Source organism: Carcharodon carcharias, chromosome 1 (assembly GCF_017639515.1).
Source record: "Carcharodon carcharias isolate sCarCar2 chromosome 1, sCarCar2.pri, whole genome shotgun sequence".
In the NCBI taxonomy this organism is placed as follows: Eukaryota; Metazoa; Chordata; class Chondrichthyes; order Lamniformes; family Lamnidae; genus Carcharodon; species Carcharodon carcharias.
In genome coordinates this window covers 181,391,814-181,417,693 of record NC_054467.1, presented here as the reverse complement: position 1 = coordinate 181,417,693, position 25,880 = coordinate 181,391,814, and the positions used below count along the sequence as shown (strand labels likewise).

The 25,880-nt window shown below is 44.3% G+C and overlaps 1 protein-coding gene across 1 annotated transcript in view; it reads left to right on the top strand.

Moving 5' to 3' along the window:
• The window catches only part of LOC121275700 (sodium channel protein type 3 subunit alpha-like), a 204,554-nt gene that overhangs the window by 5,143 nt on the left and 173,531 nt on the right, over positions 1-25,880 (top strand). The window contains exons 2-6 of the mRNA XM_041183284.1: positions 6,191-6,276; positions 8,401-8,604; positions 9,915-9,975; positions 12,634-12,778; positions 14,490-14,678. Of these exons, the coding sequence (XP_041039218.1) occupies positions 6,258-6,276; positions 8,401-8,604; positions 9,915-9,975; positions 12,634-12,778; positions 14,490-14,678 (618 nt within the window). The 5' untranslated portion in view covers positions 6,191-6,257. The remainder of the gene's footprint in view (positions 1-6,190; positions 6,277-8,400; positions 8,605-9,914; positions 9,976-12,633; positions 12,779-14,489; positions 14,679-25,880) is intronic.

The window sequence follows — 25,880 nt, the reverse complement described above, 5'->3', positions numbered from 1 at the left end:
ACTTCATCCAGTCTAGCATTACAAGCTCAAGCTCTAGCTACCATGCAACCGGGAAACAATCCAGGATATTCCTCCTGCAAAATCTCTGTTTCTCTCATCTCAGCTGGCTCTCTCCAAACTCTCGGAGATGGTAAGAATTTCAAACTTGCCAAATTATTACCCAGTATAAAATTTATCCTTTCCATAGGTAAACAAGAAACGCTTGTCATAGTAACAATTCTGCTTACTAAGTCACTTCATCAATTAGCTTTACATAAGGGAACAAGTTCCTAAGTTCCATAAAGACCCCCTATCAATCCTTTCTCTTTCATCAAACCATCTGGAACACAAATTGTATCACCAGCTATCATCAATGATTATTCTGCCCCAGTAGCTCTCAAAATATTGCTTTGTTTACTTATTGGAGAATTAAATGAATACTTCTCCCTGTGAGGCAAAACCTCTATAACCTTGAGCAACCTGTCTCATTTCAGCAACTCAACACCACCATCTCAAGGGAAATTAGTGATGGGCAATAAAAGCTGGCCTAGCTAGCAATGCTCACATTCCATAAATGAATAATAAAAAAGCATTCAAGGGAGAATCCCCTTTACCATCCTAAGCCAGATTCCCCCATTCTATTAGGTTCTAAGTGAACACATTTCACTTGTACCATCGACACTGTTTTAACACACATTTCCTTTTCTGGTACAACCTTTTCTAAAGATTCCTTAGGCATCATTATTACTGCCACTAGTTTTCATTTGGCTTCCAACAATTTGGTTTTACATGCCCAATCTCACAGCAATGAAAATATACTTTTCTTTACATTCCTTTTATTGTCTACTCTTAGTATTTTTATTGACTGGAACAGCTTCTCTTAAACCATGTAACTTAAGCTTTTCTGAAGCCAGTTCATACCATTTAATTTATTTTTCTCGCTGGAGTTCAAGCTCAAGCTTTTGCCTTTCCATTTCTTTCGCTCTGTTTTTCCCCTTTTCCCAATCTGATTTTCTTTTCTTTTTCTCTTTCTCAAGCTGCATCATCCGCAACTGAGTTTTAGCTAACTCAGTTGAACAGCTATCTGGATGAGCACTTCCTTCTTCTAATTTCAGATGCTGTGCGACGACCTCAATTATATCTACTTTCTTAGTCCCTGCTTTTAACTCTACCTCTTCTACTAATGCAATTAACCTAGCCTTGGTTAATTGTTGCTTATCACGCAGAGTTAAATCTTCCCCCTCCAGGAAAGTCGTAGCAATTGACAAAGCTATTCTGGTTTTCATTCTGTTGGGAATCCATATCTCCAAGAACTATATGTGTTTTAAAAAAATGGAAGGACATTGGAATATCAGAACACTTTCTTGGGAATTGACCTGGATTTCTTTTTAAAAAAAGGTCCAGTTCACCTTGGATTGTGAGTAGGCTGTTTTTTCCAATAAATCACGTGACTTCAGTTAAATAACCAGCAAGGCATCTGGGTAAATAAGAACTGTTCGTATTTGAGCTTTAATTGCTGTTGGGGAAAAAAGCTGCTGTTTCCAGGCTGTAGGCCCATGCTGATTGGGTGAAAAACACCTGACCTGGGAAGAGTTCTGTCTGAACATGTTTTTTTTATAATTCAATGTGTGCCTTGGGAGCAAACTGAGAAGGAAGATTGCTTCTCTCTCTCTCTCTGTCTCTCCCTGCATTGCCTGGAGTTTGGAGTGGTTGTTCACCTTCAGCCAGAAAATTCTCATCTCGGCATGTAATTGAAGGCCTGCGAAGCTGCAACAAGCGAGGTTTCCCATAAACAGTGTTTCAGCAAAGACACTTTGGAAAAGACTTCCAGACATCTACTGTAATCAGTGAGCCATCTTCACATGTAGAACCACCATATTGACAGTGTCAAAACCCTTTGAACTTAATCCTTTTCCATAAAGTGTCCCCATTGTGGAAACATTTTTCCTCCTTATGCCAACCTCCGCAGAGACCCTATTTGTCTTATCCTTTGTTTTGTGTGTATTTGCCTGTCTGTTCAGATTTCAAAGGGGTATTATAGTTACACTTCCAAATTACAAATTATAAATTAACCAGTTTTTTGTAACTTGTTTTAAAGAAAAAGATTTTTTTCATAATAAATCAATTATTTTGAGATTATTCAAGGAAGCCTGGTTAAAGTTCCTTTTATTCTGGGTCTAACAGTAGTGAAAGTAAACAGTTGCCCATTTTGGTGAGTAACTTAAACATTTACATTTATGCTGTGAGCTGTGGAGTATTGGGATTAGAGAAACTGTGCAGCCCTCCCATCCTGGTCATAAAAATTCAGTATAGTAAAAATCACCATGGAAATCTTATCAACCTTAACCCCAGCAAGAACCAGCACTCATATTCGTCTGTGGATTTGAAGTCCCCCAAGAGCGCCCAATTTATGTTACAATCCTTTAGCAGACCCCCGGGTTTTTGGTAAGATCCAACCAGGGACCAATAACATTTTGTTTAAAGTAGACAAAGTTTGAGATTCAAGATACTTGCCTGGTGAATAAAGCCACAAGATTCCACAGGTTTTAAACAAACAAAAATAAATTTTACTATACAAGGTCAGAAAAATAAAACAGTTTACAATGTCTATCTTATACTCTAACATTCAGGGTAAGTATGAGATACATGTGAATTAACAAGCCAACTATGGTCGGACACACCATGCTACACATTGAATGGCCAATGTGACCAAAACAGATTCCATGGATTCCTCAACAACCCACCCAGATGTCAGTAACACTGTGACTCAACCAATCTCACTGAAGACCTGCCTCTCTCACGAGAGTTTCCAATCTACACCTTCAAAGATCTTGCCTTGGAATTTTCTCCAAAGGTCACTCCAACTCGGACGACTTCAACAATGGTCCACCTTGCAGGGTTTCAATCTCACCTTCCAAGGTTCAGTTTCCCTGGATGCCTGAGTATACACTCAAGCACCAACTCACAAACACAACTTCAGACCTTCAGCTGCGCTGAGAAGAACACTATTGCTCCAAAGACGTACCTTTGCCTGAATGGCCCACAGCATGGAGTCACAAACATTCGGTGCCTAATTGGATGTTCAGGGCTTCTACTGAGCCCTCTTTGATTACCGGGGCTTCTCTCAAACCCATTTCACTTAAAGTCTGCTACCCATAGCCCTTTCTCTGATTGGACCCTGTTTCTCTGCTCCTCTTTTTCCCTTAACTTAATTGGGACCTGTCTCTGTCCCTCCCTCTCTCCCTTGCCTAGGATTTCCTTTTGAGACCTCTCCCTGTCCCCTCTCCCTTTCCCTTGCCTGGGACACTTGCTGGCCATGGAGCTCCACTCCAAATCACCTGACCCGGGTTTTCATGCTGTTTCCTTATGCATAATTGCATTGGGCCAAAAAAATATAACAATGCCGATTTGTGCATATGCAGCCTGCTGCTAATCTGCACAAGCACAAAAGCTCTGAGGCCCATCAGGAGTTGAAGTTCCTGACCTCCGCACTCTCAGCGTTAAGGTAAGTTTGACATTCATAACATTGGGTACAGAAGAGATGTTGCCAGGAGTGGAGAACTTTAGCAAGAGGAATGTTTGGATAGGCTGTAGTGCTGATTCAGGAGGGAGAGGCCCTTACACAAAAGGCTTGATACCAACTCTCGGGATAGACCTGTGAAAGATATTATGATTTTTAGCTGTCAAATCTAGATAGTAGTGCTTAGTAAACTTATGGGGATTACTCCATGAGGCTGACTTGCATATACTACAAGTTGGGGTCCAGTTGAAAAACACCCAGGAGAAAGTCATGAAATGTTCCTTATCCTGCCTCTCAAGATTCTTTGCTAGGAAGATGGCAACACATCTGAATATACCCTGCCTTCCAATCAGTGATTGCTGCTTGGCTGATGAATCACTTGAGGTGAATGATTGTTGGGACTTTTGAAAATACTTTGTACATTAGATGACTCTGTAGTCAAGTAAGAAAGAAAGCAATGCTCCACTTTCATCTTTTAAAAAAATTTTTTCACGGGATGTGGGCTTCGCTGGCTGGACCAGCATTTTTGCCCATCCTTAGTTGCCCTTGAGAAGGTGGTGGTGAGCTGCCTTCTTGAACCTCTGCAGTCCATGTGGTGTAGGGAAACCCATAGTGCTGTTAGGAAGGGAGTTCCAGGATTTTGACCCACCGACAGCGAAGGAACGGCGATATATTTCCAAGCCAGGATAGTGAGTGGCTTGGAGGGGAACTTCCATTGGATCAGAGGAAGTTGAGTGGGACTTTAATTGAAATGTACAAAATTATGAGGGGCCTAGGCAGAAGGAAGTATTTTCCTTAGCAGAGAGGTCAAGACCCAAGAAGCATAGATTTAAATTAGTTGGTGGAAGAATTAGAGGAGAATCGAGGAGAAATATTTTCACACAGACGGCTGTGAGAGTCTGGTATGCATTTCCTGAAAAGGTGATAGTGACAGAAAATTTTATCACATTTAAAATAAACACTTGGAGATTTTTGATTTGACATTCTAACAGATTGATCCTTCACCAGTTTCATTTGAACCAAGAAATTATTCCTATTGTTTTATCTAATACTAAAACAGATTACATTGACACCCCAAAGCCTGTCCACCATTTACAAGGCACAAGTCAGGAGTGTGATGAAATACTCCCCACTTGCCTGGACGAATGCAGCTCCCACAACACCCAAAAAGTTTGACGCCATCCAGGACAAACCAGCCTGCTTGATTGGCACCACATCCACAAACACTTAGCCTCTCCACCACCGACGCACAGTAGTAGCGGTTTGTACCATCTACAAGATGCACTGCAGGAATTCACCAAGGCTCCTTAGACAGCACCTTCCAAACCCTCGACCACTAACATCTAGAAGGACAAGGGTAGCAGATACATGGGAAGACCACCACCAGGAAGTTCCCCTCCAAGCCACTCACTATCCTGGCTTGGAAATATATCGCCGTTCCTTCACTGTCGGTGGGTCAAAATCCTGGAACTCCCTTCCTAACAGCACTGTGGGTTTCCCTACACCACATGGACTGCAGAGGTTCAAGAAGGCAGCTCACCACCACCTTCTCAGGGGCAACTAAGGGTGGGCAAAAATGCTGGCCCAGCCAGCAAAGCCCACATCCCGTGAAAAAATTTTTTTAAAAGATGGAAGTGGAGCATTGCTTTCTTTCTTACTTGACTACAGAGTCATCTAATGTACAAAGTATTTTCAAAAGTCCCAACAATCATTCACCTCAAGTGATTCATCAGCCAAGCAGCAATCACTGATTGGAAGGCAGGGTATATTCAGATGTGTTGCCATCTTCCTAGCAAAGAATCTTGAGAGGCAGGATAAGGGACATTTCATGACTTTCTCCTGGGTGTTTTTCAACTGGACCCCAACTTGTAGTATATGCAAGTCAGCCTCATGGAGTAATCCCTATACGTTTACTAAGCACTACTATCTAGATTTGACAGCTAAAAATCATAATATCTTTCACAGGTCTATCCCAAGAGTTGGTATCAAGCCTTTTGTGTAAGGGCCTCTCCCTCCTGAATCAGCACTACTGATACACAGTCCTACGGTACGTGGAGGATGGTTAGTTCAGAAGGATAGGTTACCTACTTAGTCGAGTTTACTTCACTCCAAAAAATGCATACCCTTGACACATTACAATCACACTCTACTGTCCTCCAAACTTGCAAACATATAGGTTTTTAAAGTTAAGAAATCTTGTAGCTAATACAGCCTTAGTTTCGTTTCAAGTCAAAACCAACTGGCACAGGTCCTACAACTTCATAGGATGTGGAAATGGCACAATACATGCACTCTGTTGATTTTATGACAATGTTTTACATGCAGAGTCACACGTACCATTCCCTGGGATTCTTTCCTCCTGAAAAAGAAAGTGGCAGCCATGATGTAGAAAATTAATTTTGCCAGATATTTATGAACTTAAGTTGATGAATACTTAAGTCAAAAGGCAAGTAAGATTTTTGACCAGCCACACTATCTTCGCTGACAAAACCAATCATAACCCAAAATTACTGTCAGAAATACAAGGACTTACAGGGGATCATTGTCCAAAAGTGAGTGGCTTGCTTGTCAGCCCCATAATTTCCCAAAATTCAGCCAATATGTGAAACTCCATGTTGGTGGTGGTTTAAACTCAGAATCCAGCCCTGTTGTGATTACCAAGGTCTCGTTATGTTCTTTCTTTATTTTCAGTTATTTGACGCTGGCATTTCCAACAATTCCTGGATTATCAGCATTAAGAGCTTTCCGAGCACTTAAGATGATTGCAATTTTACCCGGTGAGAAAATTTGAACAATTATGCAATGTAAAACAGAACATTCAGTCAACAACATACCTATGCCTAGTAACAGCAATTCAATTGCGCACTCTTAAGTCTTTCATTTCTGTTGGACATGTAACTTCACTATTCCATTATCACAAAGAATAAAACCCTCAGTTGCAAAATTCCTGGAGGTCCACTGTTCTGGCACAGGGGCAGCAGCGCTAATCTTCACCCACTCAGGTTGGAGACAACATTCCGAATCTTGGGATTTGGATCAGCCTCATGGCTTGGATAAGCCACTGGCTCATACAAGGGCACGTGAGCAGTGCATAACTTAATCTCCCTTTGGAATACAAAGTAACTCAGTGTTGAAGCCAATGGGGCAATCATGGCCTCACCTGTACCTCCCACCTCCAGCCCCAGTTGCTTTGAGGTTGACCGATTCCGTAGGTCAAGAATTGATCAGTACTTGCAAGCACATATTTACCTACTTAACTTTTAAATTCTTGGGGCAGGATTTCCCGGTCGGGTGAGCTGGGGGTGAGGCCTGCTCGCCGATGCGGGATGACATCGGGCAGAACTCCCGACGTCACCCCGTGTCATTTCAATTTCAGGTCGGCGGGGGCTCAGCTGTATCAGCCATGTGCCCGCCGATCTGTCAACGGCCTATTGAGGCCATTGACAAACTCATTAACATCATTAATGGACCTGCCCGTCCAACCTTAAGGTTGGCGGGCAGGCCGGGAGCCCTAGCGGGCTTCAGAGAAAGCATGAAACCTCATCCAAGGGTGGGATGAGGTTTCATGTAGGTTTTTAAAAATTTAATAAAAGTTTTACTAAAAGTGATGGACACGTCCCAAATCATGAGAGGACACATCTGGGAAATTTTATTTTTCTATTTTTAACATTTTTACATTTGGAGCCAATCTCCCTGAGGCAGCGCTTAGCATCAGGGAGATGAGTGCGCTTTTTCACATGCATGTGCGAAAGAGCGCACTCCTGGCTTAGGAAATACCCCCCACCCGCACAAGGAGCACATAGAGCTTTCTGGTGGACGTCAAGCTAGGCGAGCCTTAATTGACCCGCCCATGTAAAATGGCAGTGCGCCCCAAATCAGGGACGCCAATCGGAGGAGCGCCTGCACAAATCCGCTCCTGAACTTCTCCCCCCGATAGGGGAAAAATTCTGCCCTTGATCACAATTGTGTTCCCATTTTGAGTCTGATGCAAATGACAACAAACTATTGGAAGATGCTGTTGTAACTGCACTATGCCAAGCTGGACAAACCGAGACTTCAACCCACCCAATTAGTTATGCTGCAACGTTCAGTCGGGCTAATGAAACAAATGAAACTTTTGAACATTCAGCTCTAAGTGCTGAGTGTACCTGCCAAACATCTCTACACCTGACCCCACCAAAGTTTTCATGGTCAGAGAGAGATCCTTGTGAGACAGTGGCAACAACTGCACCAGTCAGAGTGCATCTAAACCACCATATTTAACCATATTAGTGAACCCGAAAGTTTGACTGAAGAGTGGCCTGCTAGGAAGTGTGAGGTTTTGATCCATAGTTGGCCTCTGCTTCTGCCATTCTGTGGCCTGGTATAATGTACAAATGGCAACCTTATTCCTTCAGATCTGGAGACCAGCAACAGAGGAATTGTGGCATTTGAAATCTCTGCTGCTGTCCTCATTCTTTTTTGTTCCATTAACCTTGTTAGATGTAAGAAGAGGCTTTAGTCCTTACAAGCCTGAATTGGAATGCCATGCCAGGGCCCAACTTAGTGTATCCAAGTTCCAGCCAAGATTCAAACCACTTTGGTAAACTGCCACCAAATTACCCCAAGAGTATATCACAAGGCATAGTTATTTAGGGACATGGTTTCTTAAAGAGCAGAAAAAGTGTTTTTTTTCATTCACTGGCTGGCTTAACCTAATACAGATAGTTCATTAAGAACTAATAATATATAAGAACAATATTGCGTATTAGCCGTAGAATAGTAATTCATGTAGTTAACAGCTAATAACCACCAGAAATGCCTACACAATCCTAAATCTAAATACAGGCTCCACTTTTAATACAACTGTGATATAATTTTCTGAATGTTTCATTCAATGCAAAACTTAACTGTTTCTGCAGGGCTAAAGACTATCATTGGTGCTATATTCAAGTCTGCCAGGCTGCTAATGGAGGTCCTTCTTCTCATGATGTTTGTCCTCCTAATAATTGCATTGTTTGGACTTCAAATTTTCAAAGGCGTTCTGACACACAAGTGTATAAAAAATCTGGCACCTGGGATTAACATTACTCATAGAGAATGGGGAAATTATATTCAAAACAAATGTAAGTGTTAGATCATACATATATAAATGCTGTATTGGTGATAAAAGATTGCTGCTATCTGAACATCCTAGTTATAAATCCTTTCGAAGTTTGAAATTACATCTGTCTTTTAATTAACTGTAAAATGTACAATGTACAGGGTTCTTACTCACTTTCTATTAGGTCCAGAATTGGCCAAACAGATGTCGATGACATCTTGACATTGTGTTGTTGTAGCATTCATTATTTGTTTTGCGCACCTACAAGGTGAGACTTTGCGGTTGGACAGAGTGGCTGGTTTGGCCTAGAATTGGAGTAGCATTGTGTTGGTGTGGACACACCACCAACCATCCACCCCGCTTCACCGCTCACCTCCACCCCCTGCCACCATCACGAGTACTCAGCATGACCACAACAAATATAAAAGGACAACAATTTGCCCCTTTTGTGTGTTGTGTGACTTAACATTGCAACAATCCCTTCAAACTTTTTATTAATTGACCAGTGCCCAGTGTCCAAGCTCCATATGCTGCACTGCTAGTGGTCATTGACCTTCATGAGTGAGTACGTATAGGGATTGTTTGAAAACTATTACTTTCTCCACTGCCAACTACCTTCTTAAGCTCTTCCTTGTTTTATCCACAAGTAGTTATTGTTCTTCTTATAAGGTCCACACAGCTGATTCCAACCCCACCTTTCCCCATTCACAAAGGCATTGACTCCTTGCTGAATTATGGTTTAATGAGGATTCTTCAGTGCTATATGTAAGGAGCCATTTTCCTCTTGACAATGAATTTCGACAAATCATTCAACCACAGCAGATCCTATCCATACCTAAGTTCCACCTATGCATACTTTCAATGGAGATCATTTGAGTAATGATGAAGCTGGAACGCTGGCTAATGTTCCAAAACCAGATTGCTGTCATTCCCTGGCCGGGGTCAGCAAACTCATTTCAGGTATTGAACTTGATTTGTGTGGCTGAGTTATTCATTGGATAATCCAAATGAGCCATTGGGCTAGCCTAGAAATTGGAACCCTGATTGATTTTTATTCCCCCTCTTCCCAGCTCAAGGGTATTTAAAGCAATTTTTACAGCCCTCTGATGCCAAGATCAGCTAAAACGGCACAAGGATTCTTCTTGTCTGTTTGACTCAATGACATACTAATTTTTAACATATATGAAAAATATATGGGTAATGCTAGATATTTGTATTGGGAAAAGAAAAGAAATGGCACCACAAAATAAAATATCGCACATTCACAAACTTTATTATTATCCATTTCACTCCATATTCCCATTTTAAATAGACTTCTATATATTTTTACAGCTAACTGGCTTGTGATTGAAGATGTTGACACCATGGTTTGTGGAAATGGAACAGGCACTGGGTAAGCACATCTTGACTATAACATTTACTTTGCTGAAGTTAAACAATGAGGTGAAGTTTTTGTTAAAGGAACAGCTCAACTCCATCAATCCCTGTCAACCATAGGAGGCTGAACCAGACCATTGGTGTAGTATTTGACCCCGAAGGACATTCTAATCATGTATCCACGCCATCACTAAGATCACCTAACATTGCCCAATTTAGCCCCTCCCTCAGCTGGTGTACTGCTAAAACCCTCATTGATACCTCTGTTACCTCTAGGCATGGCTATACCCTCACACACCTGGTCAGGTGCCCATCTTCCATCATCCATAAACTTAAGCTTATGCAAAACTCGGCTGCCCATACCCTAACCCATGCCATGTCCCATTCACCTATCACCCCTGTGCTCACTAACTTACATTGGCTCCTATTTGACCGGAACTGTTTCCATTGAGGTTCCACAGGCCTCAATACTAGGTCTTATGCTTTTTGTGATATATATATCAGTGATTTAGACTTGAATGTAGGGGGAATGCTTAAAAAGTTTGCAAATGATACAGAAATTGCTTCTATGGTTGAAAATGAGGCAGAAAGCTGTAGACTGCAGGAAGGTATCTATGGACTGGTAAAGTGGGCAAAAAAGTAGCAAAAGGAATTCAGTCTGGGAGTATTGTGCAATGCATTTGGGAAGTGCAAATGATGCAAGGGTACACACAATAAAAGATAGAAGAGTAGAGGAGAAAGGGCTTGAGATGCCTATCCACAGGTCCCTGAAGGTGACTGGACAGGTAGTAAGGTGGTTAAGAAGGCATACAAGACGCTCTCCTTTATTAGTCGAGGCATGGAATTATATGAGAAGGAAAGCTATGCTATAACTGTATAAACTACTAGTTAGGCCACGGCTAGAGTACTGCTTACATGTCCAGTCACCACATTATAGAGTGAATGTGATTACAGAGATAGTACAAAGGAGATTTATGAGAATGTTGCGAAGTGGGAGTGGGGGCACACGGGGCGGGGAGGGGGGGTGGCAGTTGGACAGGGGTGGTGGTGTAGGGCGTGGTGGTATAGATTTCAAGGGATTGATATTGAAAGTTTAGAGGGATGTTGAGGATAATCTCTGGGAGTCTGCAACACACTGCCTGAAAGGGTGATGCAGGCAGAAACTCTCATTACATTTAAAAAATATTTGGCTATGCATATAATATGCTATAACATACGAGCTAAAATATGGGATTAAGCTGGATAACTATTTCAGTCGGCACAGACATGACGGGCTGAACAAGCTGCCTCTGTGTTGTAAATTTTCTATATTTCTACATTTCTAAAATGAGATGACTGGTGATGGAAGATTGGAATTGAGTCAACCTTCCATAGCAGACTCTGCAATGTGATACCTGATGAAACAGGTCCACAGTACTCCAGGTCATTTGTTGATATTTCCCTGTGATTTTTTTTCCCATTCACCCTCAGAGAATACTGCAAGCCAATTCCATGATGGATAGCGTAGCCCTGACTGGTGGAGGAATATAGCGATGATGCTTTGAATGTCAGGAGGAGGTGTTTAGACTCTCTCTTGTTTGAGGTGGTCATTGTCTGATACTTAGAAAAAAATAGAAGCAAGAATAGGTAATTCGGCCCTTCAAGCCTGCTCCGTCATTCAATATGATCATGATTGATCCTCTACCTCAACGCCATATTTCCACTCTCTCCCCATACCCCTTGATGTCTTTAGAGTCTAGAAATCTTTCTATTTCCTTCTTAAATATATTCAATGACTTGCGCTCCACAGCCCTCTGTGGTAGAGAATTCCAAAGGTTCACCATCCTCTGAGTGAAATTTTCTAATCATCTCAGTCCTAAACGATCTACCCCATATCCTGAGACTGTGACCCCCTTGTACTGCAGTCCCCAGCCAGAGAAAACATCATCCCTGCATCCAGTGTGTCCAGTCCGTTTCAATGAGATCCCCCCTCATTCTTCTAAACTCCAGTGAATACAGGCCTAGTCAGCCCAATCTCTCCTCATATGACAATTCTGCCATCCCAGGAATTAGTCAGGTGAACCTTCGCTGCACTCCTCCTATGGCAAGTATATCCTTTCTTAGATAAAGAGACCAAAACTGACACAATACTCCAGGTGTGGTCTCACCAAGGCCCTGTACAGTTGCAGTAACACATCCTTGCTCCTGTACTCAAAAAAAGTAATTGCATGGCATGAATATTACTTGCCACTTATCAACCCAAGCCTTAATGTTGTCCAGATTTTGCTGCATGCGGGCACAGACTGCTTCATTTTCCAAGGAGTTGTAATGGAACTGAGTACTGTAATGGACTATTGGATAGGCCTCCTTCCTTGCTGTATCATTCTATCTGAGTGTGTGATCTGGGCTAAGTGCAATGCTGAGGAATCATTATATTGTCGGTGATGCCACCTTTCTGAATGAGGTGCACCATACTCTTAAACTTTTAATTTGTTGGGACAAATGTTGAACTGATGCACCAATATAAGGCTACTATTAATAGTAATCTGAATTGCTGTTGGCTGGATGGAGGCTTTGCAGTACTGTTTCCAGCTTGATTAAAAATATCATAATGGCTGCCACCTATTTTATTAGTTGTTAACTCCATAGGCACAAGCATTACACCAAAGTGAATCTATATATCACCACTTTACAGGAGATGTCCCACAAACTTTACTTGTCTCCCTGGCGTAGGATTCAATCCAAACAGTGGATACACAAATTTTGATAATATTGGATGGGCATTAATTACAGCCTTCCAACTCATCACACTGGACTACTGGGAAAACACATATAACTTGGTATGTATTCGAATGAGAAATCTACTGCAATTTATTTATAAAACATTTCAGTTGTATTTAATCAGTTGCAATAAATCCTATATATTTTCTCCCACTACCCCTTGCACTGCAGTTTCCAGTTGCCTCATAATCCCTTACTAGTGAGGACTTGCTTAGCAGCTGGAATATAAATAACTGGATGAACAATAAGTCTGAACTTAATATATCGTTCCCTGTTCAAGCAAGTTTGATTTGAAATTAAGTTAAATACTTAACTTGCTTTTGTTCTTTTTCCTCTTTCGTTCATTCACTTACATGTTTATTTTGGTTGTTATTTGTTGCGATTGTTAAAGGGGTTGCTTGGCAATTCTTGGCAATTGGAGAATGCAGCAATTCTCCAATCAAACCAGATCTGGAATACCGCCTCTTTTACCTACCAGCAGTGATGCCCTTAGCGTTTAACAGAAGAAAGACATTGGGCATCCTCCTAATTGTAACCCATCAGAGCATCCCTGTTATGTGGTGGTAAAAAGACTTCCATCCAGCATTGAATTGGATGTTACCTCAGGCTGCCTAATGTAATCAGGACAGTAGCAGTCTGACAATGGCTTACTGCCCTGTTTGAGCCGGTACTCCAGCTGCCATCCTCAAGCTGGCCTGACATTGGATGACTGAGCCATCTATTTATTCCAGAAAGGAGGCCCCTTTAATATGTAAACCTGGGTCCTTGTTAGGACAGAACTGAGTGGAGTGTGTACTAAGCACTCTCTGCCCTTTTGCAGTTGGCATTTAGCATAGAGGAGCCCAGAGGTAAGCTTTTATTTATTTTGTGGAGCTTATGAGCTGTTCAGAAATCACCTGGGCTACTGTTGCACTGGTTTCTCCCTTTGCCCCTGTGTAAGGATGCTTGATACACACCCCCCCCACCCCAACCACCACCACCAACCCCCAACACCACTTCCTCTCTGGTCCACGTCAACTTCAGGCCTCACAACATTGTGTTGGCCTTGACACCTCTTTCCTAGAACATGGCCTGCAGGGGTATGGTAATGATGTTCGGCCTTTAGAATTGATTAGACCACCAATCTGTGCTACTGAGCAGTCAGCCAGTCCACTAGGTTGATCGGCCACTGAAATTTAAAATTTAGGCCACTCTGGTTCAATTTGAGAAAATCACGTAGGCCTCAGGTTGAACCAGGAGAACCTTTGAAGCCCACTGCTGGTTCAACCAGCAAAAAGCTAGACCATGCACCTGGCATTTGGGATATGCTCAGCTCCAGCTAAAGGGTTTCCATCAAATCCTTGTTGGCAGAATAAAATCCAGCTCGGAGCTGATACACCCAGGCAAGCACAACAACGGTACATAGTAACACCACTGCCACTCTGCAATCAATCCCCTAGGCCATCCACAACCCAAGCCACACAAGAAAGTTTAGTTACTACCACCAAGTGCACCATACATTGTTCACCCTGGACCACAATTGTAACCTACTCCAATGCTTTGGTCAAAGGACAACTACAATAAAAAAAAATGCTTTTATAAATTTTTAATTAGACTGCACATTACAAGGGGCCATCATGCAACCGTCAGGAAAATTCCAAGTAACGATTGCTAACCATTGTACAGTGGTTGTGGTATAATCATCTATGCTAAAGTTTTATTCATGTCACCCATCTTTTGTCTTTTTTTATGTTGACGTTGAAGAATTTACTTTCCTCCAACTCATTTCAGGTACTACGTGCTAGTGGAGCCTTTTACATTATATTCTTTATAGTTGTTGTCATGTTTGGTGCTCACTACATCGTAAATCTGGTGCTGGCAGTCGTGGCAGCTTCCTATGAAAAGGAAGCCAAAAGAAAACAAGAAGCAAAGGAAGAGGAGGAACGGATTTTGGAATTAAGGCGACAGAAAGCACTGCTGGTATGTCTCAGAACAGACAAGAAATTAAATTAAACAACTTTTATATAGCTCCCTTAACATGGTACAAAGGAGGGCCAAGGGATTGATTAAGAAGGGGAAAATAGAATATGAGAGTAAGCTTGCGGGGAACATAAAAACTGACTGTAAAGGTTTCTACAGCTATTTGAAGTGAAAAAGCTTGGTGAAGACAAATGTCAGAAACAGGGGAATGTATAATGGGGAACAAAGAAGTGGCTGACCAACTAAATACATACTTTGGTTCTGTCTTCACAAAAGAGGACACAAATAACATTCCAGAAATGTTGTGGAACACAGGGTTTAGTGAGAAGGAGGAACTGAAAGAAATCAGTATTAATAGGGAAATGATGTTGGGGAAATTGATGGGATTGAAGGCCAATAAATCCCCAGGGCCTGATAATCTACATCCCAGAGTACTTAAGGAAGTGGCCCTAGAAATAGTGGATGCATTGGTGGTCATCTTCCGAGATTCTATAGACTCTGGAACAGTTCCTACATATTCGAGGGTAGCTAATGTAACCCCACTAGTTAAAAAGGGAGGTAGAGAGAAAACAAGGAATTATAGACCAGTCAGCCTGACGTCGGTAGTGGGGAAAATTCTAGAGTCCATTATAAAAGAAAAAAGGGAAATCATGCTTGACAAATCTACTGGAATTTTTCGAGGATGTAACTAGTAGAATTGATGAGGGGGAGCCAGCGGATGTGGTTTATTTGGACTTTCAGAAGGCTTTTGACAAAGTCCCACATAAGAGATTGGTGTGTAAAATTAAAGCGCATGGGATTGGGGGTAAATGTATTGAGATGGATAGGAACTGGTTGGCAAACAGGAAACAAGAGTAGGCAGTGACTGAATGGCAGGCAGTGACTAGTGGGGTACCACAGGGATTGGTGCTGGCACCCCAGCTATTCACAATATACATTAATGATTTAGATGAGGGAATTAAATGTAATATCTCCAAATTTACAGATGACACAAAACTGGGTGGAGGGTGAGATGTGAGGAGGATGCAGAGATGCTTCAGTGTGATTTTGACAAGCTGAGTGAGTGGGCAAATGCATGGCAGATGCAGTATAATGTGGATAAATGTGAGGTTATCCACTTTGGTAGCAAAAACAGGAAGGCAGATTATTATCTGAATGGCTATAAATTGAGAGAGGGGAATGTGCAAGAGACTGGGTGTCCTTGTACACCAGTCACTGAAGGTAAGCATGCAGGTGCAGCAAGTGGTAAAGAAGGCAAATGGTATGTTGGCCTTCATAGACAGAGGATTCGAGTACAGGAACAGGGATGTCTAACTACAATTAAACAGGGCCTTGGTGAATCACACCTGGAATATTGTGTGCAGTTTTGTTCTCCTTATCTGAGGAAGGATGTTCTTGCCATAGAGGGAGTGCAGTGAAGGTTTACCTGACTGATTCCTGGGATGGCAGGACTGACATATGAGGAGAGATTGAGTCAGTTAGCTGGAGTTCAGAAGAATGAGGGGGGATCTCATAGAAACCTATAAAATTCTAACAGGACTAGACAGGGTAGATGCGGGAAGGATGTTCCCGATGATGGGGGAGTCCAGAACCAGGGGTCACAGTCTGAGGAAAAGGGGTAGACCATTTAGGAGTGAGATGAGGAGAAATTTCTTCACCCAGAGAGTGGTGAGCTGTGGAATTTGCTACCACAGAAAGTAGCTGAGGCTAAAACATTGTATGTTTTCAAGAAGGAATTAGATATAGCTCTTGGGGTGAAAAGGATCAAAGGATATGGGGAGAAAGGGGGAGCAGGCTATTGAGTTGGATGATCAGCCATGATCATAATAAATGGCGGAGCAGGCTCGAAGGGCCAAATGGCCTACTCCTGCTCCTGTTTTCTATGTATGTTTCTATGTCCCAAGGCACTTCACATGTTGCTTTGAATTTGCTTCTCCTATATTCTAAATGGAGGGGTGTGGAGAGCGCTGGGACTTGGCCCCACTGCTCTGACACCACTGCTAGTCCAGCCAAGTTTCCTGCTTTAGGCTTCATCACCCGCATGGCCACAAAGTCATGGTGGTGCAGCAATGGGACTCTAATTGCAGCACCAGAAGGGCTGGCCAGATATTTAAAGAAGAACAAGAGCCCTGCAGACCACCTTGTAGCCCTCAACAGAGACCCACACAGCTAAATGAGTGGGGACCACACTGAAGGATGAAGTGGCAGCCATAAAGCTTTCCCCTTCCATTAGGAAACTTTAGAGTCACTTTCCAGGATGAAATGTCACCTTCCATATGGCAACCCCTGGAAGTAGCAGGTGGATGCAAGGAAATGTGATGTAGACCCAGGCCCTTCCCATCCATTGCCATTTGCATGCAGTGAGTTGAAAGGGTGGTGGTCAGCAGCATTTCTAGTGGCTACAGGAAAGTGAGGCAATGGTAGACCTGATTTTTTCCACCCTTTCTCGCTGTTACCATGACTGATTATCAATAAAGCAGTAAAATGTACATTGTCCCTGCTGCTCCCAAGGCAGTGTGATTTGAATTCAGTTGTTTAGGGAAAGCAGTGAACTTAGGATATCATCTTCTTAAAGGGAGGAAGAAAAAAATTGACAAATGAGCTCACCATGAAAGCCATTCGCGCTGAAAGATAACTATAAATTGTGTCCACAAGATGGCAGCAGATGAGCGATCAGTTTTCACTTTGTTCATTTAATAATATTCCTTGCATTTAAATAGCACCTTTGACATTGTAAAACACTCTCAAGGCTCTTCACAGGAGTGATTATCAAATAAGGTTTTGATGTCAAGCCACATTAGGAGGTAATAGCTTGGTCAAAGAGAAAGGTTTTAATGACAGTCTGAAAGGAGGAAAGAGAGGCAGAGAGATTTAGGGATGGAATTCCAAAGATAAAGCCAAAGCAGCTGAAGGCATAACTGGCAATGGTGGAGCAAACGAAACCAGGATGGGAAAAGGCCAGAATTGGAGGAGTGCAGAGACCTTGGAGGATTTTGGGCTGGAGGCAGTTACAGAGGTAGAGAGGTGGGAGACCATGGAACATAAGAACATAAGAAATAGGAGCAGGTGTAGGCCATTTGGCCCCTCAAGCCTGCCCCGCCATTCAATAAAATCATGGCTGATCTGCCCTAAGCCTCAACTCTCTTTCATGCCAGCTCCTCATAACCCTCAACTCCCCGATATTTCAAAAATCTACCTCCTCTTTAAATACTCCATGATCTAGCCTCCACAACTCCCTGCGATGGAGAATTCCAGACGTTCACTACCCTCTGAGAGGAGAAATTCCTTTGCATCTTAGTTTTAAATGAACATCCCCTTATTCTGTTACTATGTCCCCTAGTTTGAGATTCCCCCACTAGTGGAAACAGCTTCTCAACATCTACCCTGTCAAACCCCTCAGAATCTTGTACATTTCAATAAGATCACCCCTCATTCTTCTAAACTCTGATGAATATAGGCCTAACCTGTTTAGCCGTTCTTGTTCAGTCAATCCGTTCATCCCAGGAATCAGCTTAATGAATTTCTTTTGAACTGCCACCAATGCCAGTATATCCTTTCTTAAATATAGGGACCAAAACTGTATACAGTACAGTTGTAACAAGACTTCCCTATTTTTAAACTCCAACCTAATAATACAGGCCAAAATTTAATTTGCCTTCTTAATTATTTACTGCACCTGTATGCAAACTTGTTGTGTTTCATGCACAAGAACACCCAGATCCCTCCGTGCTGCATATTTTTGGAGTCTCTCTCCATTTAAATAATAGTCTGGCTTTTGATCCTTCCTACCAAAGTGCATGACCTCACACTTTGCCACATTAAACTCCATCTGCCAAGTTTTTGCCTACTCACTCAACCTTTCTAGATCCCCTTGCAAATTCCTTATGTCCTCACAACATGCATTCCCACTTATTTTTGTATCATCAGCAAATGTGGATAGATTACATTCTGCCCACTCCTCCAAGTCATTAACATAGATAGTAAATAATTGAGGCCCTAGGACTGATCCTTTTGGCACTCCACTAGTTACGTGTTTCCAACCTGGAGCAGAATTTTCTGCTTGATGTGCAGGGGGCGGGCCCCACAAGTTAAGGCATAAAATGACGCGTGGTGACATCGGGCGAGCATCCCGACGTCACCACGCACCATTGTGATATTTCGTTGGGCGGGCGCACGATGAAGTTCGATGCACACCAGCCATTAATTAATAGGTTAGTTAAGGCCCTTAAATCGTCAATCGATGCCGATTTTCAGGCACGGGCGCAGCAGGCAGGCAGGTAAGCAACTTTTTAATAAAATTCATCCACGGGCAGGATAAGAGGGCTCAGTGGGGTTGTCAATCTGGTCTGGGAGTATTTATTGCAGCAAGCTTTTTAAACTTGCCTGTGTGATCTGTAGCAGTTCAGAATGGATTCCAGCAGCTTTCTGTGTACTTTGAACCGTCGGCACAGCACTCTTCAGTCAGGAAACTTTATCGGGCCTGCAGCTTTCTGGAGGCCTCCCTTTAGTCTGGGTATGGGTTCTGACATGTCCACTGGAGGCAGCTCTTCTGAAGAGGAAGGGAGGCCTAGAATAAGGAGGAGGCTAGGAGTGCACAATCAGCCTTCAGGGGAACTACCTTTGGGAGTACAGGCGCAGGCACAAGAGGTAGTCCAAGATGGAAGGGGCCGCAGAAAACTCCACTATCCTGCTTCCAGGGTATACAGGTGGAGAAGCAGCTACCTCAATATGACAAAGGTGCAGTGCCGAAGGAGGCTCCGATTGCCAAGGGAGACAGTCAACTACATCTGTCAGATGATTGGCTCTGAGATCTCTCCTAACTGTGTGGGCGGACACTGCATGCCGGCGGCTCTGAAGATCACAGTTGCCCTAAAATTCTGTGCCTCTGGCTCCTTTCAGGGCTCGGTTGGTGATCTTTGCGGTGTCTCCCAATCAACTGTCCACACTTGTGTCTAGCAGGTCATGGACGCTCTGTTCAGTCGTGCATTGACCTTCATCCACTTCCGCTGTGACCAGGCAAGTCAGGCACAGCGAGCCAGAGGCTTTGCGGCCATTACTGGCTTCCCCCGCATCCAGACGTTACACATGTGCCCATCAAGGTGCCAACAGGTAAGCCCAGTGCCTTCGTCAACAGGAAGGGCTTCCACTCCATGAATGTGCAATTAGTGTGTGGTCACAGGATGCTGATTCTACAAGTCTGTGCAAGGTACCCATGAAGCCCCCATGACGCCTACATCCTCAGACACTCCCAAGTGCCGGGGCTCTTCAGTGCTCAAGCTCGGCTGGATGGATGGCTGTTGGGTGACAAGGGCTATCTCCTCTGAAGGTGGCTCATGACGCCTCTCCGCCATCCAAGAACAGAAGCTGAGCAGCGGTATAATAGGAGCCACACCTCCACAAGGGCTATGGTGGAGAGAGCCACCGGTCTTTTCAAGATGTACTTCCGATGCCTAGACCGCTCAGGGGGCGCACTCCAGTACCCCCCAGATTGTGTCTCGGTGATAGTGGTGCTTGCTGCGCTCTCCACAATCTGGTGCTGGAAGGGGGGACGCAGTGGATGATGAAGACGTTGACGCAGTGGATACAGTTGCACACGATAAGTCCAGCACTGATTCTGAGGATGAGGAAGCACAGGAGAATGATGAGGGGCTAAACACTGACCCAGGACTACACCAAGGAGGCAAGAACACCCGGGAGACTTTAATCCTATGAACCTTCAGCTAGCTCCACACAAATGGATCAGGAGGACCAACCTTGCCTAGCACTTCCATAGTTGGCGCTTAAGTGCTACATCTGCCACTTGATCAGCTGCAACTAAGGGCTTTGGACACAAACCTCAATGTCCACTCAAGCACTCATGACATGTATGTGGAACATACAAATGCAGCACTAAGGACCCACTCTCAGCCATGGTAACACATCTGGATTTAATTTTATCCATCATATGGTCAAACAAATTGAAAGCAAAATGTTTTTCAGACATCAAAAAATAATAATTCCCTAATCTAGGGCCAACACAAAAGTACCAGTGAGAAACCTGTGGTGTGTCTAAGGTGCCTTATGCTTACATTTACGGGTGCTGCGTCTTGGTGCCACCCCATCGCTTGGAGTGGCATCTGAGACAGCCTGCTGACTCTGTTGTCCTGTTGGCCTTGATGACCTTGGCAGCCGTCCTCTGGCACGTGGAGCCTGTGCTGGCCCTGCCTGGGAGGGATCTGCCAGTTCTACAGCTGGCATTTCCCCAGTCGTTGCAGCCTCACCCGATGAAGCAGTCACTGGAAGAGGGGCGGAGCAGTTGTTGCCCTCATCCGGAGCGCCGTGAGAGGAGCCCGCAGATATGACAGGGAGCTGCTCTGCCAACGTGAGGTCATCCCAGACCTCCCTGCTCACCGTTGATGGAGGGGCAATGAGCAGCGAAGCTTGAAGCCCACACCATCTCCCACATTGGCAATGACCAGCTGTGGCCACTGGCACTGTGAGGGCTTGCAGGTCTGAGCGTAACCCTAGGAGAAGCTGCTTGTTTTCCTGGAAGCCCCTCTCCATGAGAGCCGCCACTCTCTCCATGGAGGAAGCATGATGTTCTGCCGTGTGGCTCATTGCATCAGTGATGCTCTGCGTGGACTCCTCCACCACCAGACACCAAGCGAAGCATAGCCTCATGTATCACTCCCAGTTGCTCCCACACACCCGGCAGCATTTCCTGCAGCTGCTGCCTCGCGGACAAGCACATCATCACGCCCCGACTCAGCACGTGCCTGGTCCCCTGCAGTTCTCCAGCTGCTGGTGCCATCAGCACTCTCTGTCCCTGCCATCTCCTCCAGCGATTGTGAAGTGCCAGCTCCACTATGCCCGGGACACTAGCCGATGTTGCAATGCCCACCGAGGTGGTGGTCGCTGCGCTGGTGCCTGCCTCACAGAAATGGTGTGACCCAGGTGACATTTGAGGGCCCTCAGGTGTGAGAGGGGGTATCTGCAATAGATCGTGGTCGCCAGGCTCTGATGATGCTGAAAATAACAACAAGGACAGTGGATCAGTTAGCTTCCACACAGTGACACACTTCATCCTTTTCCCCCAGGCTCATTATGCGCTCAACCTTCCAGAACCTATGGAGACAAAGATTGGTGGGGTGGCAAATAGTCAGGAGGAGGCCCAAACATTACAGGCGGATACAGACAGGCTGGTCAGATGGCCTAAGGAATGCCAAATGGAATGTTATGTAGATAAGTGTGAGGTGATGCACATGAGCAGGAGAAAGAAGGTATGGGAATACATGAGGAATGGTAAGACCGTGGAAAGTAAGGAGGATCAGAGGGATCTTGTTGGACATGTCGACAGGCCCATTAAGGTAACGGGACAGGTACATAAGGCATTTAAGAAGGTAAATGCCATGCTTGCCTTTATTAGCCAAGGAATAGAATGTAGAAACAGGGAGGTCATATTGCAAGTGCAGAAAACGTTGCCGAGGCCACAGCCTTTGGAAGTTAGAGAAGATATGGAATGATTAGTTTATGCTGCCTTTAATGTTGCATGCAGTTGTAACCAGTGCTTCATGGGAGGGATGAGATTGGAGTGGAGAGAGTACAGAGGTCGCTGACCAGGATGCATGCTGGGCTGGAGAGTTGGAGTTCTGAGGACACATAGCATAGACTGGGGATCTTTGCCTTGGAGCACAGGGGTGACATTATTGAGCTTTATAACATTATGAGGGGCATAGATAGGGTTGACAGAAAGGAACTTTTCCCCTTGGCAGAGGGATGAGTAACCTGGTGACATTGATTTAAGGTAAGGGGCATGAGATTGACAGGTGAGGTGATGAGCAACTTTTGCACACAGTAATGTGGGACGCACTGGCTGAAAGGGTGGTGGACGCAGAAACCCTCCTAACTTAATAAGTATTTGGATGTACAGCTGCAATGCCTTGGCATACAAGGCCATGGAGATAGTGGTCAGAAATGGGATAAGGCGACTTTGGAAGGTGCTTGACACGTGCATCTTCGAAGGGCCGAGGGACCTTTGTCTATGACTCACATCTCTGATTCTATCAGTCTCTGAATGAGCAATGTTGCTACAATAATGATTCAAACAATCACCAGTGCTTTGGATGGTGGGAAGACAGAGCGGATGTCACTGTGGACATCAAATACCTGGCCACTCCACCCCAGTCTCACTGACACCTGTGACCTGGATGCATGGCGCTTCTCAAGCTCCAGGGCCTCCTGCTCAAAACGGCTCAAAATCAGCAACTGGGCCTGGCCAACTCCAGTCCACAAATGTTCAGAGGCATTGTGAGCATTTTTCTCCTGAAAAACAGAGGAGACCATTCATTGTGGCTAACTGCACATGTACTCTGCACGTGCATGCCACACCTCAACCACAGTAGCCCATCTCAGGCCTCCAATGCCTCCTCTCCATGCTATTGCTGATCAGTCACAAAAATATAGTACGATTGCTCCCAACTCCCCTCCCCCCAATGTCCACCTTGGACACATTCTGCGTCCATCACTTTAAGAAACACAAAGTCTTAATTCCTATGGCAAGGAGGCGCAACTAGGTGCAGCATCAAGGGCAGCAGATGGCTCTTGGCCACGAGACCTTGAAGCTCCCCTTTCACAATCTCATCACCGTGAATAGGACGTGTTGGAGTTCTGAGCATGTGCCTAGCTGCATCTCCTGCAGGTTGACCCCAGACTAGTCATTTGCGACTAAGAGCAATACATAGTGTGGGGGAGAACCCATTTCCTCATGAACCGCTGAGGCTGATTTATGCATGGTCACTATCTGCTTGACCATCCAGCATACAAGAAATGCCCAACATGATTCAATGCAGTCACAACAGTAAGACTTGTGGGGGTGGGGGGGGCCCTCAAAGACTAAGGCTACCTGCTGGGTTAAATGCCCAATGCCAACATGGTACTTAGCCTTCCAGAGCGCAACAAATCATTGAAGTGTATACGGCACTAGATCCAGGCGCGCTGTACCACATCGCGGGAGCTCACCACCTCCGCCACCTCCTCCCAGGCACGCTTTGTCATGTGGGCAGGCCTCCTCCTCCCATCCTGGAGAAACAGCACCCTCTGCTGTGCTGCCACCTCCTCAAGAAGGGCAGCAAGGCAATCATCAGAGAAGCGAGGGGCACATTGGCCCCCCGCTGGCCTACCCTGCAGCCTGCCCTACTCCAGGGGCAGACCCTGCAGCCTGCCCTGTTCCTCTGCCCTTCCCTCCAGATTGACCTGCTGAGCAGATCCCATGCAGCTGGCCATAGCGAACAGCCTACAGGAGGCTGCCAGACCTTCTTTTAAACAAACTGCCGAGTCACCATTGGACCCAGTGGTCTGTACATGCCCGCCGCAACCTTCACATTCCTGCTCTCCACTGGAGTCGGAAATGCGCAGGCCTTAATTGGTCCACTCATGCAAAATGGCGGTGCAGCCCCAATTGCGGGCAGTGATTGGGTCATGCCCGTCCGCGTCTGCACCTGCTCTGCCTACCCGTCAAATGGAAAATTTTGGCCCTAAAAAGACCCATTAATCCCGACTCTCTGCCTTTTGTGTGTTAACCAATCCTCAATCCATGCTAATACCATGAGCTCCTATCTTGTGCAGTAACCTTTTATGTAGCACTTTATCGATTGCCTTCTGGAAGTCCAAATACACTACATCTACTGGTTCCCCTTTATCAACACTGCTTGTTATATCCTCAAAGAACTGTAGCAAATTTGTCAAACATGATTTTCCTTTCACAAAACCATGTTGACTCTGTTTGATTGCATTAAGCTTATCTGAATGCCCTGCTATTTCTTCCTTATTATTGGAGTCTAGCATTTTCCCAACGGCAAATGTTAGGCTGACTGGCCCATAGTTTCCTACTTTTTCTCTCCCTCCCTTCTTGAACAGGGGCATCACATAGCAGTTTTCCAATCTGCTGGGACCCTCCCAGAATCCAGGGACTTCTGGAATATTTCGATCAATCCCTCCACTATCTCTGCAGCTACTTCCTTTAAAACCCTTGGATGCAGGCCATCAGGTCCTGGCAACTTGCCTGCCTTTAATCCCATTAGGTTGTCAAATACTTTGTTCCGTGATAGAGATTGTTACAAGATCTTTCTTCCCATTTGCTCCTTGCTTATCTGATATCTTTGAGATGTTTATAGTGTCCTGCACCATGAAGACCAATGCAAAATATTGATTTAAATTATCTACCATTTCCCTGTTCCCTGTTATCAATTCTCCAGTCGCATCCTCCAAGGGTCCCATGCTCACTTTAACAACTCTCTTTCTTTTTAAATACCCATAGAAATTCTTGCTGTTTGTTTTTATATTTCTTACCAATTTACTTTCATAATCAATTTTCTCCTCTTCATTAGCTTCTTAATTATCTGCTGCTGATTCCTAAAAAAATTCCCAATCCGCTGGCCTGCCACTAGTTTTCACGCTTTGTATGCCTTAGTTTTTGATTGGATACTCTCCTTGACCACCTTTGTTAACCAGGGGTGGTTTATCCTTCTCATCGAGTCCTTGTTTCTGACGGGGATAAATTTTTGCTGAGCTTTATGAAGTATCTGCTTAAATGTCTGCCACTGCTCATCCACTGACCTTCCCCTTAGTCTATTTTCCCAGCCCACTTTAGACAACTCTTTCTTCATACCTCTGTAATTGCCCTTATTTAAGTTGAGGACACTGGTTTGAGACCTGAGTTGCTCGCCCTCAAACTGAATTTGAAATTCTACCATTTTGTGATCACTAGCCCCTAGAGGATCCTTAACTACAAAATCTCTTATTAATCCTACCTCATTACAGATTACTAGATCTAAAATAGCCTGTTTCTGGGTAGGGTCTGCAACACGGTGCTCTAAGAAACAATCCCTGGTGCACTCTACAAATTCATCTTCCATGTTACCTCTGCCAATCTGATTTGCCCAATCAATATGCAGATTAAAATCACCCTTGACAATTGTAGCACCCTTCTTACATGCCTCCATAATTTCCTGATTTATGCTTTGTCCTACAGTGAGGCAACTCTTCAGGGGCCTATAGACAACTCCCACCAGTGACTTCTTTCCCTTGCAATTCCTTATTGTCACCCAAATTGATTCCACATCACAATCTATTGCACCTATATCACTACTCACCACCGCACTGATACCTTCCTTTATTAACAAAGCTACCCCACCTCCTTTTCCCTTTTGCCAATTTTTCTGTAAT